We start from the raw sequence: 13,914 nt of genomic DNA, 5'->3' as shown, positions 1-13,914 counted from the left end.
TTGCTGTTTTAACTTTTTGCCAGAGAATTTATCTGTGTTTATTTTGGGGCTCGCAGCCAGCAAAAGCCGGGACTGATAAAAATATTTCCTTTGAAGTTCTGTTTGGCTGTCGTTTCTGAACGAACAAGAAGGGGGGGTCAGAACAATTTGCCATCAGGGAACTTGATAAATAGTCGTGTCCATTAAGGTCGGTCCTTTTCTCTCTACAAACCAGCTCACGAACCGTGTGGCTTGTATTCTGGCTTGTTGCTCTCACAGTTGGATTTCCTTTGCTAATTTGGGTGGTTCCTTGATTCTGTAGATCCCGTTTTTGCTTCTTTCTCTGTGGCTTAAAGGAAGATCTGGGTTTAGCAGACACACTTTGTCTGAATCAGGAGGTTATATCTTGGTTCATTCAATCTTTACGACATAACTGCATAGAATATTCTGTAGATTAGCCAACCTGCTGATGGCGAACCTATGGCATGCGTGCCATAGGTGGTACGTGGAGCCATATTGGCCTTCTGGCGCACATGTGCATGCCCGCCAGCTAATTTTCAGCCTTCTGGAGGGGCGGGGGAGGCCATTGTCACCCTCCCCAGGCTTCTGGAAAGCCTCCGGAGCCTGGGGAGGGTGAAACACCCCCCCCCATGTGTGGGTAGGTTGTGCGCGCATGCACAGGTGGGCGGGGCGCAGTGCATTGTGGATGTGGGCACGCACACACCAGTGGTGGGTTTCCATTTTTTTAAATTAATAGTTCGCGCTCGCTCGACGCTTCTGCGTAGAAGCGTCCAGGCAGGTGGGCGGATCCTCCCACCGCCACCACTATTGGTTCGCCCGATCCAGGCCGAACCGGGAGCAACCCACCTCTGGCACACACACACACACACACAGACAATTTTGACACGCCTTTACAAAAACGTGCACCATCACTGGACTAGACTATCTTCTTCATCTAATAGGTTTAATTTGTTCCCTCGGTTTCAGTTCAATTTTGCAAGATTTTTTGGCCAGCAGTAATATTTTGATTGAAAGAATATTCTCCTTCTGGCAGCTGTTCCCCAGATAATCAGGCAGGGTTTTGTGTGTGTGTGTGTGTGTTGCCTTTTGTTTGCTGATAATTGTCTTTTAATGCATTGCACACAATGTTTCCAAGTTTTGTTATTGGGCATCAAGGCTTCCGCAGGGAACCAACGGTTGTATTTAAGGTGGATAGCTCGATATGCTTATTTACGTTTAGCTATTTTTACTTCCTTTATCTTCTTTTAATCTTGGGTTTGCTGGCTAAAGGCCATCGTAATAACATTAATCTGATTTCTGTCTTTACTTGTAGAATATATGGTTTTGGTGTTGTCTGCCTGGGATTCTGCCTAGAATTGAGTTTTTGGAATAAGACATTTGCAGTAAAAGCTGGATTTTCTGAAGGGTAAAAATAAAGGTTCCCCTCGCACATATGTGCTACTCGTTCCTGACTCTAGGGGGCAGTGCTCACCTCCGTTTCTAAGCCGAAGAGGCAGTGCTGTCTGAAGACGTCTCCGTGGTCATGTGGCCGGCATGACTCAATGTCAAAGGCGTACAAAACGCTGTTCCTTTCCCACCAAAGGTGGTTCCTATTTTTCTACTTGCATCTTTACGTGCTTTCGAACTGCTAGGTTGGCAGAAGTTGGGACAAGTAACGCCGTTATCTTCCCACCAAAGGTGGTTCCTATTTTTCTACTTGCATTTTTTTTTACGTGCTTTCGAACTGCTAGGTTGGCAGAAGCTGGGACAAGTCACGGGAGCTCACTCCGTTATGCGGGCGCTAGGGATTCGAACCGCCGAACTGCCGACCTTTCCGATCCACAAGCTCAGCATCTCAACCACTGAGCCTTTTTCTTCCTTAGGATTTTCTTAGGAGGGCTCTAATTAGTTTAGGTCTGCTTTATTTTCTACACGATGACCAAATTTTCTGGTTAATTTAGATTTTATGTCTCGCTTTAAGTGTCCTGTCTTCTATAATTAGTATGACATCTTTATTTCTATTTTTTTGGCATGAGAGATAGTGCACGTCACCCCAGCAGTAAGTTTCAGGCAACAGAATGAATTCTTATTATAAACCATCTAGGGACTCGGTTTTTTTGGCAACAGCATGTTTAATAAATAATCTTTTTTTAGACCCGTGACTGTTTTCTTCATTCTCTTTGCTTTAGAAGAGGCATGTTTGCCAGGTGTCTGCTGCCTCTGAGTGTCCTTTTGTGTTAAATATACCTGCAGATCAGACATGGGTTGGATCTGCAGCCAATACATTAATCACGATTTATTGCTATTATTCAGCGAAAGGTTGTACTGACTCCAGATGTCTTGCTTACAACCTAACTTTAAAGTTCCTTGCTTTCATCCAGCACGATGGACCTGCATTTTACACATCTGTTCTGACCGAGGCTTCCCAAGAGCATACGGCAAACTCCTGGTGCTGGCAAACCCCCGCCCCCTTTTATTAATTGACTGTGAATTCTGCTCATTCACATCCAACAAAGTCTTTCAAAGGAGGATTCACAGTCACAGACCTTATCTGGCTTGGAGAGCTGCCAGGCCGAGATCTGCAGAACTTGGCAAGGAGTCTCGGAGAGTCACGAACCAATTAAGCGAACTAATTGTCTCCTGCAAACTCCACTCCCTTTTCGCTCCTCTTTTATCTCCTCTGGGAGGGGCCATTCACCGCCCACCTGTGGCCTTAAAGGGAACTTACAGTGCAAGATGCAAAATGTTTCAGAGGACAAGCAATTGTTGGATTAGCTTGGAAAACCATGAAAAGTCAAGTTGCATGTGTCCGTGACCCCCTTTGAATGCGCACGTGACCCCCCCCACATGCCTTCTGGCCCTGCGCATGCATGCATGACCCACATGTGCACCCTTCCCCCCGCAGACGTGCCCCACTCACCCCACCCACATGCGCAGATAGGTACTCAACTCCTGCGCATGCACCAGTGGTGGGTTGCAAGCTGTACACCCCGGTACGGGCATACTGGAGCCTGCCTGGAGCACTGAGTACCATTACGGTATGGTGCTCCGGAGGGCCCACCTGCCCGAGCTCCTTACTTGTCCTTTAAGCCTTTGGCGCTTCTGCGCATGGGACGTACGGCGCCTGCGCGATGCTCCGTCGAGGAGCTGGAGCGTTGTGGAGGCTTGTGAAGGCATCGCAGGCAGGTACGATGCATGCACGCACCACTTGTGCCCATGTGGGCGATGCCTGGCCCGTTCCAACCATATCGGTTGGAACAGGATCCAGAATCCACCCCTTGCATGTACCCTATTCCCTACCCCCCCCCCCCCCTGGCATGAACGGCAGAGACCTGAAAACCAGCTGGCCATTGGGAAGTGCGCAGATGCCCGGTGGAGCTGAACTGGGGTGACAGCTTGCCTGCCCGCAGAGACGGCTCTTCTTGCCACCTGTGGCACATGGCCCTTAGTTTTGCCATCACAGACCTAGAGTCATTTATAAAAACAGTGGAGGCAGGCAATGCAGATTAATTATTGAATACATAATAAAATGTTGGTTAGTTCTAACAGCCTTGTTAGTTTCCCATAGAATTGGAATTTTTTTCCCCCCGAGAAATGTTTTTATTGTTTTAGTTAAAGAAAAAGACAATCATCTTTCGTTAACATCTTGTTGAAAGCGTATCGATTGGTTACAAATATATTCCGTGGGTTTCTTCCACAGTCCTTGCATACGCTTCATTCAAATCAGGTTGTACGTTTTAAGTCCAGGAAGAAACGTTAAGTATTTTACTATCCCTGTACAACAATTCTCATTTGGTTACCATTGTTTAAACATTTTTTTTTATCTAGAATCATTTTTATTAAAAGACACAACCATCTACTGGCGTTCATTTGCAATTTCGACAGATCTCCAATATCGTTGCACCTTTATAACATATTCTAAAATAGAACAGAATTGGTGCTTTCTGTATTTTGCATCTCCAAAGCAGAAATCAACTATTATTAATTATTTTTTTTCCAGTCAAAAGGTAGCCTTGATTTGGTTCAACAATTAGCAGCTTTTCTGCAGCTCACTTTGGGACTAATTAGTCGCGCTTATTTCAAAGCCAGGCGAGGGAGATTTTGGTGAGCGTCAGTGGACGGTCAGGGGAGAAAAAAATTCAATAAACAAAGGCCAGGTTTTAATAGATGGAAAAAATCATCTTCAGGCTTTGAGTCTCGGCGGGATTTTCCTACGACGGTATTGATCGCGCTTCAGCTCCCACCTCAGGAGGAAAAACGGGTCGGAGTTGAGTTTTAATTATATTCAAGGCCAGGCCGGATTACGTGGCTTCACCACAGAATAGCTTCTTTGGCCCGCCAGGTGGGCCGTCTTAAGCAACAGAAAAATAGATGAGGAAAAAAGAATATAACGGGTGATTTAGATTGATTTTAGGATCTTTTCAGAATAAAAACTGGAGGTTTTAAAGAAGAGATTAGATAAGCATTGGTATGAGGTGGTGTAGGGTTTCCTGCCTAAGTAGGGGGTTGGACTAGAAGACCTCCAAGGTCCCTTCCAACTCTGTTATTCTATTCTATTCTGTTCTGTTCTATTCCATTCTATTCTATTCCATTCTGTTCCATTCCACATTCTATTCCACGTTCTATTTCTATTTCTATTCCTCATCCTATTTCTATTTTTCTATTTCTATTTCTATTTCTATTTCTATTCTCTTTTCTTTTCTTTTCTTCTCTTCTCTTTTCTTTCTTCCTTTCCTTTCCCTTCCCTTCCTAATTCTATTCTATTCTACTCGACTCGACTCCATGTTCTGTTCTATCCTATTCCATTCTGTTCCATTCCACATTCTATTCCTGTTCTATTTCTATTTCTATTTCTATTTCTATTTCTATTTCTATTTCTATTTCTATTTCTATTTCTATTTCTATTTCTATTTCTATTTCTATTTCTATTTCTATTTCTATTTCTATTTCCTCTTCTCTTCTCTTCCATTCCATTCCATTCCATGCCATATTCTATTCTATTCTATTCCATTCCATTCCATTCCACTCCATATTCTATTCTATTCTATTCTATTCTATTCTATTCTATTCGGATACCATCCAGGATGCAAGTTTATGAATGTTTTATATAATATAAGGTTCTAATTCTCTTTTATTAATTTTATTGTTTTATGTATGAGGTTTTTATATTTTTGTAAGCCGCCTTGAATTGCCACACGTGAAAAGGTGGCAATATAAATTTCATAAAATAAAATAGAACAGAGCAGAGCAGAGCGAAGCAAAACAAAACAAAACAAAGCAAACATTTTAATAAAACTTTTAAAAATAATAAAGATTTTTCCGGTGTTTTTTCTAAAGGTTCTAAAGGTTCGAATATCATCAAGGTGCAGATAGGCCTCGACTTTACCACAATTCATTCACTGATCGTTCGAAGTCACAATGACACCGAAAAATGTGACCTATGACCATTTTTCACACTTAACAACCATGTGGCCGACTTCAGTGATTCACTTAACGACTCTGGCAAGAAAGGGTGGTAAAATGCGGCAAAACTCACTGAGCAACAGTCTCGTTTCACAACGGAAACTTGGAGCTGAATTGGCTTCATAAGTTGAGGTCTACTTGTAATCGTGCTTTGTGTATTTTTCAGAGTAAAAGTGGGTGGAAATTTAGGTGCATCTTACAGACCAAATAGGGGCGTTTTTTGGCCTCCCGAAATCTCCCATGCGTCGCGTTTTCACCCTCCCCAGCCCCTAGAAGCACTCGGCAGTGAATCCGCATGGCCCATTTTAGCAAAAAATGGACCTGTTTTTTTTTTTTGGCAAAAATGGGCCCGTTTTAGGGCTCACAAGCCCTAAAACGTGTGTCACATTTTTGCCCTCCCAGGTCTCCAAATGCACTCTGCAGGCCAAAAACGGGTGCATCTTTGGCAAAAACAGGGCTGTTTTTAATGAAAACAGACTGTGGGGAGCACTGCAACACTATATCTTCCTTGCAGAAATAATAAAGATTGCCTCCCCCTGCCTGACATTCTTTCAACAAGCATGAAAAGATGGTTTTGCCAGTCGGCCAAAGACCCCAGGGCACCACGGAGCCCACCAAGTGGTTGGTCCGATTGTTGTCATCAGGGATATCCTTATGGTTTGTCAACCACGAAAGACAGGCTTTTGACCATACAGGTAGTCCTCACTTAGCGACTTCTTGTTCAGCAACCATTTGAAGTTACAACAGTGCTCAACGAGAAGACTTATGGCCGGTCCATGAAGTTGTGGCTGTCACAGTGTCCCCCACAGTCACAGGATCGTGATTGGGGCCCTTGGCAACCCGCACACAGTTCCAATGGTCACAGCTTCCCACAGTCACATCCTCACCCCTTGCGATATTCCCTGCCAGCTTCCAATAAGCCAAGTCAATGTGGGAACCAGGCACCACCTGATGTTGTGCTTAATGACTACACGTGATTCCTTAACCACCACAACCTGAACTGTCATTGCACACTGAAGGTCGCATTTAATTCTGTTGTACAAGTTGCAATCACAATAAACTGAACTGCAGAGAGCTTCTGGGGGTCGGGGGGGGGCAAAAACGCAACGCGCGGAGGCCAAAAAATAATTTTTTTTCTCGTCTTCCTCCTGTAAATTTAGGTTCCGTCTTATAGTCCGAAAAATACGGTATTTGGCTATGACCTGTCCTCAAATCTTGGGTCTAAGTTACTTTCGCACTTGATGTATTCGATTTTAATGTTTTCCTTCCCCTTTTTTTTCCCCTCCCCTCGTTTGGAGAAGTCTGGAAAAAGCGAGAACGAAACCGGCAGCCAGCGAATCAAACCTGTGTTCGAAGAGGATCCTTTGTTTCGTCGGCAAACCTCGTACCAGCATGCCGCTGTCCATATACCGACCGATATCTACGACGGCTGTAAGTATGGAGAAATCCGTATCATCTTCTTCAGCATCCCGTTCTAGAAGGATGTTGTGTGGTCTTCGTTTCACTGGTTGCCTAAATATCCCAAAGGTGCTTTTTTTCCCCCCAAGAGGCAACTGGAGTTTCTGGTTTTTCTTTTGAAGATGTTTCGCTTCTCACCCAAGAAGCTTCTTCAGCTCTGGCTGGAGGGTGGGAGAATAGAAGGATTTATACTCCTTGGAGATAGCTGGTCATTTGCCTCATTTTAGGGAGTTATTGAGGCCACTTGGAAGTTTCTTTCTTTCTCTTTGAAGACATTTTGCTTCTCATCCAAGAAGCTTCTTCAGCTCTGGCTGGATGGTGAGGAACGGAAGGATTTATACTCCTTGGAGATAGCTGGTCATTTGCATCCTTTTAGAGGGTCATTGAGGCCACTTGGAGATTTCTTTCTTTCTCTTTGAAGACATTTTGCTTCTCATCCAAGAAGCTTTTTCAGCTCTGGCTGGATGGTGGGAGAATAGAAGGATTTATACTCCTTGGAGACAGCTGGTCATTTGCATCCTTTTAGAGAGTCATTGAGGCCACTTGGAGATTTCTTTCTTTCTCTTTGAAGACATTTTGAAAAAAAGAAAAAAAACCACAAGTATATATTATAAAAAAGTATATCAGCTGGTTACAACATGTTTTTGTGCATCTCTTCCATTAATTCATATTAATTCAAATATCTTAACTCAAATGTTTACCATATTGACATCATCATACCTCCACTTTTAGTTGACTACAGTTGTTTAAACATCCTTCATCCTTAACTATGCCAAAGGTTTAATCCATAACCACATGCTAGCATTCCATTTACTTGTTTATAAAATCCTCCATTAGCATCAAATCCTCATATCCTGTTTCAGCTGAACATCCATAATATTTAATACCAAAAATTCCATCCTCCATGTATATAGTTTACTATCATTCTCCTTTCTTTATGTAATTATATCGTATATCATAGCATTTTCCCCATATTAGTTAAGATTTAACTGTATATAGTTTTATTTTATTTTTTAATAGTGATAATTATTGTGATTAATAACCTTTATATATGGTCCAAAAATATTTCTAACCTTCCCTTCTTCAGCATCCCGTTGTAGAAGGATGTTGTGTGTTCTTTGTTTCACTGATTGCCTAAATATCCCAAAGGTGCTTTTTTTCCCAAGAGGCAACTGGAGTTTCTGGTTTTTCTTTTGAAGATGCTTCGCTTCTCATCCAAGAAGCTTCTTCAGCTCTGACTGGATGGTGGGAGAACAGAAGGATTTATACTCCTTGCAGAAACCTGGTCATTTGCATCCTTTTAGAGAGTCATTGAGGCCACTTGGAGGTTTCTTTCTTTCTCTTTGAAGACATTTTGCTTCTCATCCAAGAAGCTTCTTCAGCTCTGAGTGGATGGTGGGAGAACGGAAGGATTTATACTCCTTGGAGACAGCTGGTCATTTGCATCCTTTTAGAGAGTCATTGAGGCCACTTGGAGATTTCTTTCTTTCTCTTTGAAGACATTTTGCTTCTCATCCAAGAAGCTTCTTCAGCTCTGAGTGGATGGTGGGAGAATGGAAGGATTTATACTCCTTGCAGACAGCTGGTCATTTGCATCCTTTTAGAGAGTCATTGAGGCCACTTGGAGATTTCTTTCTTTCTCTTTGAAGACATTTTGCTTCTCATCCAAGAAGCTTCTTCAGCTCTGAGTGGATGGTGGGAGAATGGAAGGATTTATACTCCTTGCAGACAGCTGGTCATTTGCATCCTTTTAGAGGGTCATTGAGGCCACTTGGAGGTTTGTCTGTGTCCTCAGGGTCACCTGAGTGGTGCAAATGGGTGTGTGGAGCCTTTTTGGCTCTAGGATGTTTTTCTGCCCTGTGTCCCTTCACTCTTGAAGGCAGACACAAGCTGTTGGGGATGACTCTGTGTTGCCTACATCTCAAACCAGGGACGCATTCCTGCCGGCATCACTACCAGCTCGGCGTGCAAAAAAAAAGTGCATTTATCTAAAACTTTTCCCTGCTTGTGAGAGTCTGTTTCTCTGCATGTTATCCAGGTAGGACCACTCATGTTAAAAGGAGTAAGGGGAGAGAAAATTGGAGTCCAATTTCTCCAGTGGCGCCTGAGATCCAGAGGATTATTCTGTGATTCTGTCTTTATTAATTTAAAGGTGCATTGCAATTGCTGGCTTAGAGTGGAATTGGCTGGTATTTTAGGCCTTCAGTCGGTTCTGAAGAGAAATTGATCATTTCTGAAGGGTTAATTTATATTCCGAAGGGAGGGAAGGAAAGAGAAAATGATTCATAGGCAAAACCTCCCCCTTGAAATATTTTAATTTAATCCTGAACTTTTGGGGATGACATATAACTTCATTAAGCGCGTAATGCCAAACTAATAAGTTAGTGGGGGGAAACTTTGCCACATGAATATTCGATTTCATTTTACCATATGGACGAATGAGCTGGATTAACGTGGTCTTCTTAAGATACAGTTTGAATAGGAAAGAAGGTGGATCATGGAAAATGTCAGGTTTATACATCACGCGCTGACTGGGAAGGCATTTAAGAAGCATAAAGAAGCAATTTCTGGAGTTTTTGGAACTGGCTAGAAGATTGATCTGATCCCGGGTGTGTGTCTGTGTTTAGAACCAATATTTCCATATTTGTCAACATGAACAATAAACGGAGAAAAATGTAAGCAACAATTGCTCTATTTTTCCTCTGTGAAAGGCCAAAAAAAACATTAGTCTCTTTGTTATAAATAAATAAATCCGCTGAGCCCTGTAAGCATCCTCTTGGGGTGATGTGGTGGCACCTTTTGCAGGAGGCAACTGGACTTTCTTCTTTCTCTTTGAAGACATTTCTCTTTTCATCCAAGAAGCTTCTTCAGCTCTGACTGGATGGTGGGAGAATAGAAGGATTTATACTCCTTGGAGACAGCTGGTCATTTGCATCCTTTTAGAGGGTCATTGAGGCCACTTGGAGGTTTGTTTGTTTTTCTTTGAAGGCATTTTGCTTCTCATCCAAGAAGCTTCTTCAGCTCTGGCTGGATGGTGGGAGAATAGAAGGATTTATACTCCTAGGAGACAGCTGGTCATTTGCATCCTTTTAGAGGGTCATTGAGGCCACTTGGAGGTTAGCAATAGCAATAGCAATAGCAGTTCGACTTATATACCGCTTCATAGGGCTTTTATAGCCCTCTCTAAGCGGTTTACAGAGTCAGCATATCGCCCCCAACAACAATCCGGATCCTCATTTCACCCACCTCGGAAGGATGGAAGGCTGAGTCAACCTTGAGCCGGTGAGATTAGAACCTCCGAACTGCAGATAACAGTCAGCTGCAGTACTGCACCCGAACCACTGTGCCACCTCGGCTCTTATCTTATCAGGTTTATCTGTGTCAGTTGAGTGTTGCAAATGGTTCCTGTAGTCTGTAATGAGAAGCTGAAGAAGCTTCTTGGATGAGAAGCGAAAAGTCTTCAAAAGAAAAAAAAATAAGAAAGTCCAGTTGCCTCCTGCAAAAGGACCTTTGGGGCAACCATGACCTGGATGACTGAGAATCTCTACAGACTTTTAGCTATACAATTTGGGATGGACACGGTTTGAATGGTGTGGGAGTAGGAATGGATTTCCAGAGAGAGAGAAAAAATTGCAGACTACAGGAACCATTTGCACCACTCAGGGGATCCTGGGGACACAGATAAAACCTCCAAGTGGCCTCAGCGACTCTCTAAAAGGATGCAAATGACCAGTTGTCTGCAAGGAGTATAAATCCTTCCATCCTCCCACCATCCAGTCGGAGCGGAAGAAGCTTCTTGGATGAGAAGCAAAATATCTTCAAAGAGAAAGAAAGAAACCTCCAAGTGGCCTCAAGGACTCTCTAAAAGGATGCAAATGACCAGCTGTCTGCAAGGAATATAAATCCTTCCCTTCCCCACCATCCAGTCGGAGCTGAAGAAGCTTCTGGGATGAGAAGCGAAATGTCTTCAAAGAAAAACCAGAAACTCCATTTGCTTCCTGAAAAAGCCTTTCCTTTGGGAGAACAAATGAAATATTAAACAGGCAGGAGAAAAAGCATAGACGGCTGTAACTGTCAGCATTTGGAGAAGGAGAGGGGTGGAGTCAAGAGAGGAATAAGCCTGGAGTTGTTATGTTGCCACAAATGGCCTAAACTCAACCTCTCTTGAATTCTGTTAATTTTTATCCAACAATTTAATGCTGTCCATTAGATTCTTCTCTGTTGTGACTCAGCAGAAGTTTGCTGTGAGTTGAGTCGGGATGCAGGAATAACAATGCAGCTGGGGATCTTTAGTGTCTTCTTCTGGAGATAAAAGGACTGATGGTGCCACGCCCTGGTTGCAGAAGTCAACGTTCATTCGTTCGTTTGTGGTTCGTCGTTCATCGGTCGTGGTTTGTTTGTGAGAGGCACTTGGATAAGTGATTTGCTTTCTGTAACCCTGATTCAAAGAGACACTTGGAGAAGTGATTGGCTTCCTTTCTGTAAACCTGGTTTTGCTGTAAGAGCTCTTCGTTTTTGCATTCTGCTGCGTAACCTTTTTGCCAGAGACTTTATTTATGTTTATTTAGGGCTCGCAGCCAGCGTGAGCCAGGACTGATAAAGTTATTTCCTTTTAAGTCTGTCTGACTGTCGTCTGTGAACGGGCGAAGAAGGGGGGGTCAAAACACTTCTCTATAGGTGCAAGCAATCCATCAGCTAAACTGGGATTTAATCTTTGGCCCTGACTCTGATTCTTCATGCTCGACCGATCACCACCACACCCGAAACCCTAAATTGTGGTTAATCTCGAAACAGAAGTCAGGGAATGATTCCTCCGTACAGCTTTGCCAAAAAAGTTCTTCTATAAATGAAAATCATTAAGGCCTTTGAGTGAAATTCAATCTTTCTCGACATCAGGAGGCAGGCGGCAGGCGGTTTTTCTCAGCTCGTGCATTTCCCCTCTTCCTGTTTACGGCCGATTTTATTTGACACCTGAGCAACCACTCTGATAAATTAAAGATGCGCTGGGTGTTTTTTGCTCAATTAGGCGGAGTTGGGGATTGGTCAAAACTCCTATTAATGTTATGAACGCTCTTTAAAAACCATGTTGCTCATACCAAATATAATTAGTGTCTAATTTCCCAGGGGTGTCTACTGTGCATTTGAGAACCCACGCAGCTGCGCGATTGCCTACGTTTGTCACTCTTGGGTTAAAACCCGGAATTGATATGTGTGTGTGTGTGTGTGTGTGTGTTTGTGTGTGTGTGTGTCTCTCGATCTGGCCTGCTTCACCCTCCTTCCTGTTTTAAAGGATATTGTCGCCATGTCAATCGCTTGGGAGGTTGCGTTGACAGTTGAACAATGGGCTATAAAAGATTGCAGGCTGACACCCCGAGAATCTGTCAGAGAAAGAAAATAAACAAGGAGGGAGGATGAGGAGGGAAAGGAAGGAAGGGCAAAGCAGAGGAAGTAAGGGAGGGGAAGTGAGAATAGGAGAGAGGGGAAGAAGGAGGAGGAGAGGGGAAGAAGAAAGGAGAGAGGATGAGGAGGGAAAGAAAGGAAGGGCAAAGTAGAGGAAGTAAGAGAGGGGAAGTAAGAGTAGGAGAGAGGGGAAGAAGGAGGAGGAGAGGGGAAGAAGAAAGGAAGGAGGGAGGAGGGAAAGGAAGAAAAGGCAAAGCAGAGGAAGTAAGGGAGGGAAAGTGAGAGTAAGAGAGAGGGTAAGAAGAAGGAGGAGAGGGGAAGAAGAGAGAGGATGAGGAGGGAAAGGAAGAAAAGGCAAAGCAGAGGAAGTAAGAGAGGGGAAGTGAGAGTAAGAGAGAGGGTAAGAAGAAGGAGGAGAGGGGAAGAAGAGAGAGGAAAAGGAAGAAAGGGCAAAGCAGAGGAAGTAAGGGAGGGGAAGTAAGAATAGGAGAGAGGATAAGAAGGAGGAAGAGAGGGGAAGAAGAAAGGGGGAGGATGAGGAGGGAAAGGAAGGGAGGGCAAAGCAGAGGAAGTAAGGGAGGGGAAGTGAGTGTAAGAGAGAGGGTAAGAAGGAGGAAGAGAGGGGAAGAAGAAAGGAGGGAGGATGAGGAGGGAAAGGAAGAAAGAGCAAAGCAGAGGAAGTAAGGGAGGGGAAGTGAGAATAGGAGAGAGGGTAAGAAGGAGGAGAGAGGAGGAGTGATGGAAAGAGGGGAAGAAGAAAAGAAGAATTCGAGGAGGAAAGAAGAAGGCAGAGAAGGGAGATTGAGAAGACGGAAGGAGTAGGCTTGTTGCAAAACAAGATGGAGATATGGGGTGGGAAGAAAGTGACCCAACTGTGTTTCCTGTATTTGTAAGTTGATAGGGATAAATGTTAATAGTTAATAGATAGACGTTAACAGTACTTACAAGAATGTATATTGGTGAATGTATTTGAAAAGAGGAGGTATTCTGCCGGTTTGCACCAGTTTAGCGAACCGATAGTGGCGGTGGCGCGAGGCTCCGCCCACCCACCCAGACGTCATCACGGACTTCTACGCATGCGCAAAAGGCTTCGCGCATGCCCAGATGTGCCATGGGTGAAGCGAGAGCACAGGCGCGCACGCTCCCGCTACCGAACCGGTAGTGAAGATAATAGGATACCATTATTATTTCACCCTTCGTTTTATTACTTCCTGGTGTGACAACACAACTTTCTTTTTGTGTTTCTGGTAACAGCCAATTGGGCTGTTGTGTTGTGTCACACACGCTTGGCAGTTGTCAGTCAAAGGCAATGAGAGGTGTATTTTCTTCCACGCCGAGTTTTCAATATAGAAAGAAGTGGAGAATGGATGGATGGATATCTTGTTTTTTTTTCCTGCTTGATGCCTTCCCTGTCCAAAAAATGGAAGGTCAGCCCAGATGCCAAAGGTTTAGAAGAGAGGGAAAAGGACAAAACAACACACACCTGGAACTGATGGTGGTTTGTTAGGTGCCTGAGCACATTTTGAAAGCCAGAAAGGCTCTGCTGTTTGTGAACGCACTCATTTGTTCCCCCGCCCCTTGTCTGCAGGAATCCATGGTGTGCGTGTGTTCATT

General features: G+C 43.8%; 1 protein-coding gene across 1 annotated transcript in view; it reads left to right on the top strand.

Annotated features, from left to right (window-relative positions):
• The window catches only part of LOC148044213 (voltage-dependent calcium channel subunit alpha-2/delta-1-like), a 228,767-nt gene that overhangs the window by 184,964 nt on the left and 29,889 nt on the right, over positions 1 to 13,914 (top strand). Inside the window, exon 6 of the mRNA XM_087723069.1 lies at positions 6,744 to 6,873. Coding sequence (XP_087579195.1) covers positions 6,744 to 6,873 — 130 coding nt within the window. The remainder of the gene's footprint in view (positions 1 to 6,743; positions 6,874 to 13,914) is intronic.

This window comes from Thamnophis sirtalis, unplaced genomic scaffold (assembly GCF_051295495.1).
Source record: "Thamnophis sirtalis isolate CommonGarterSnake01/CBP01778 unplaced genomic scaffold, rThaSir2_p1.2 scaffold_9, whole genome shotgun sequence".
NCBI lineage: Eukaryota > Metazoa > Chordata > Lepidosauria > Squamata > Natricidae > Thamnophis > Thamnophis sirtalis.
Note: the sequence above shows the minus strand (reverse complement) of the source record. Positions and strands in the feature narration are given on the sequence as shown.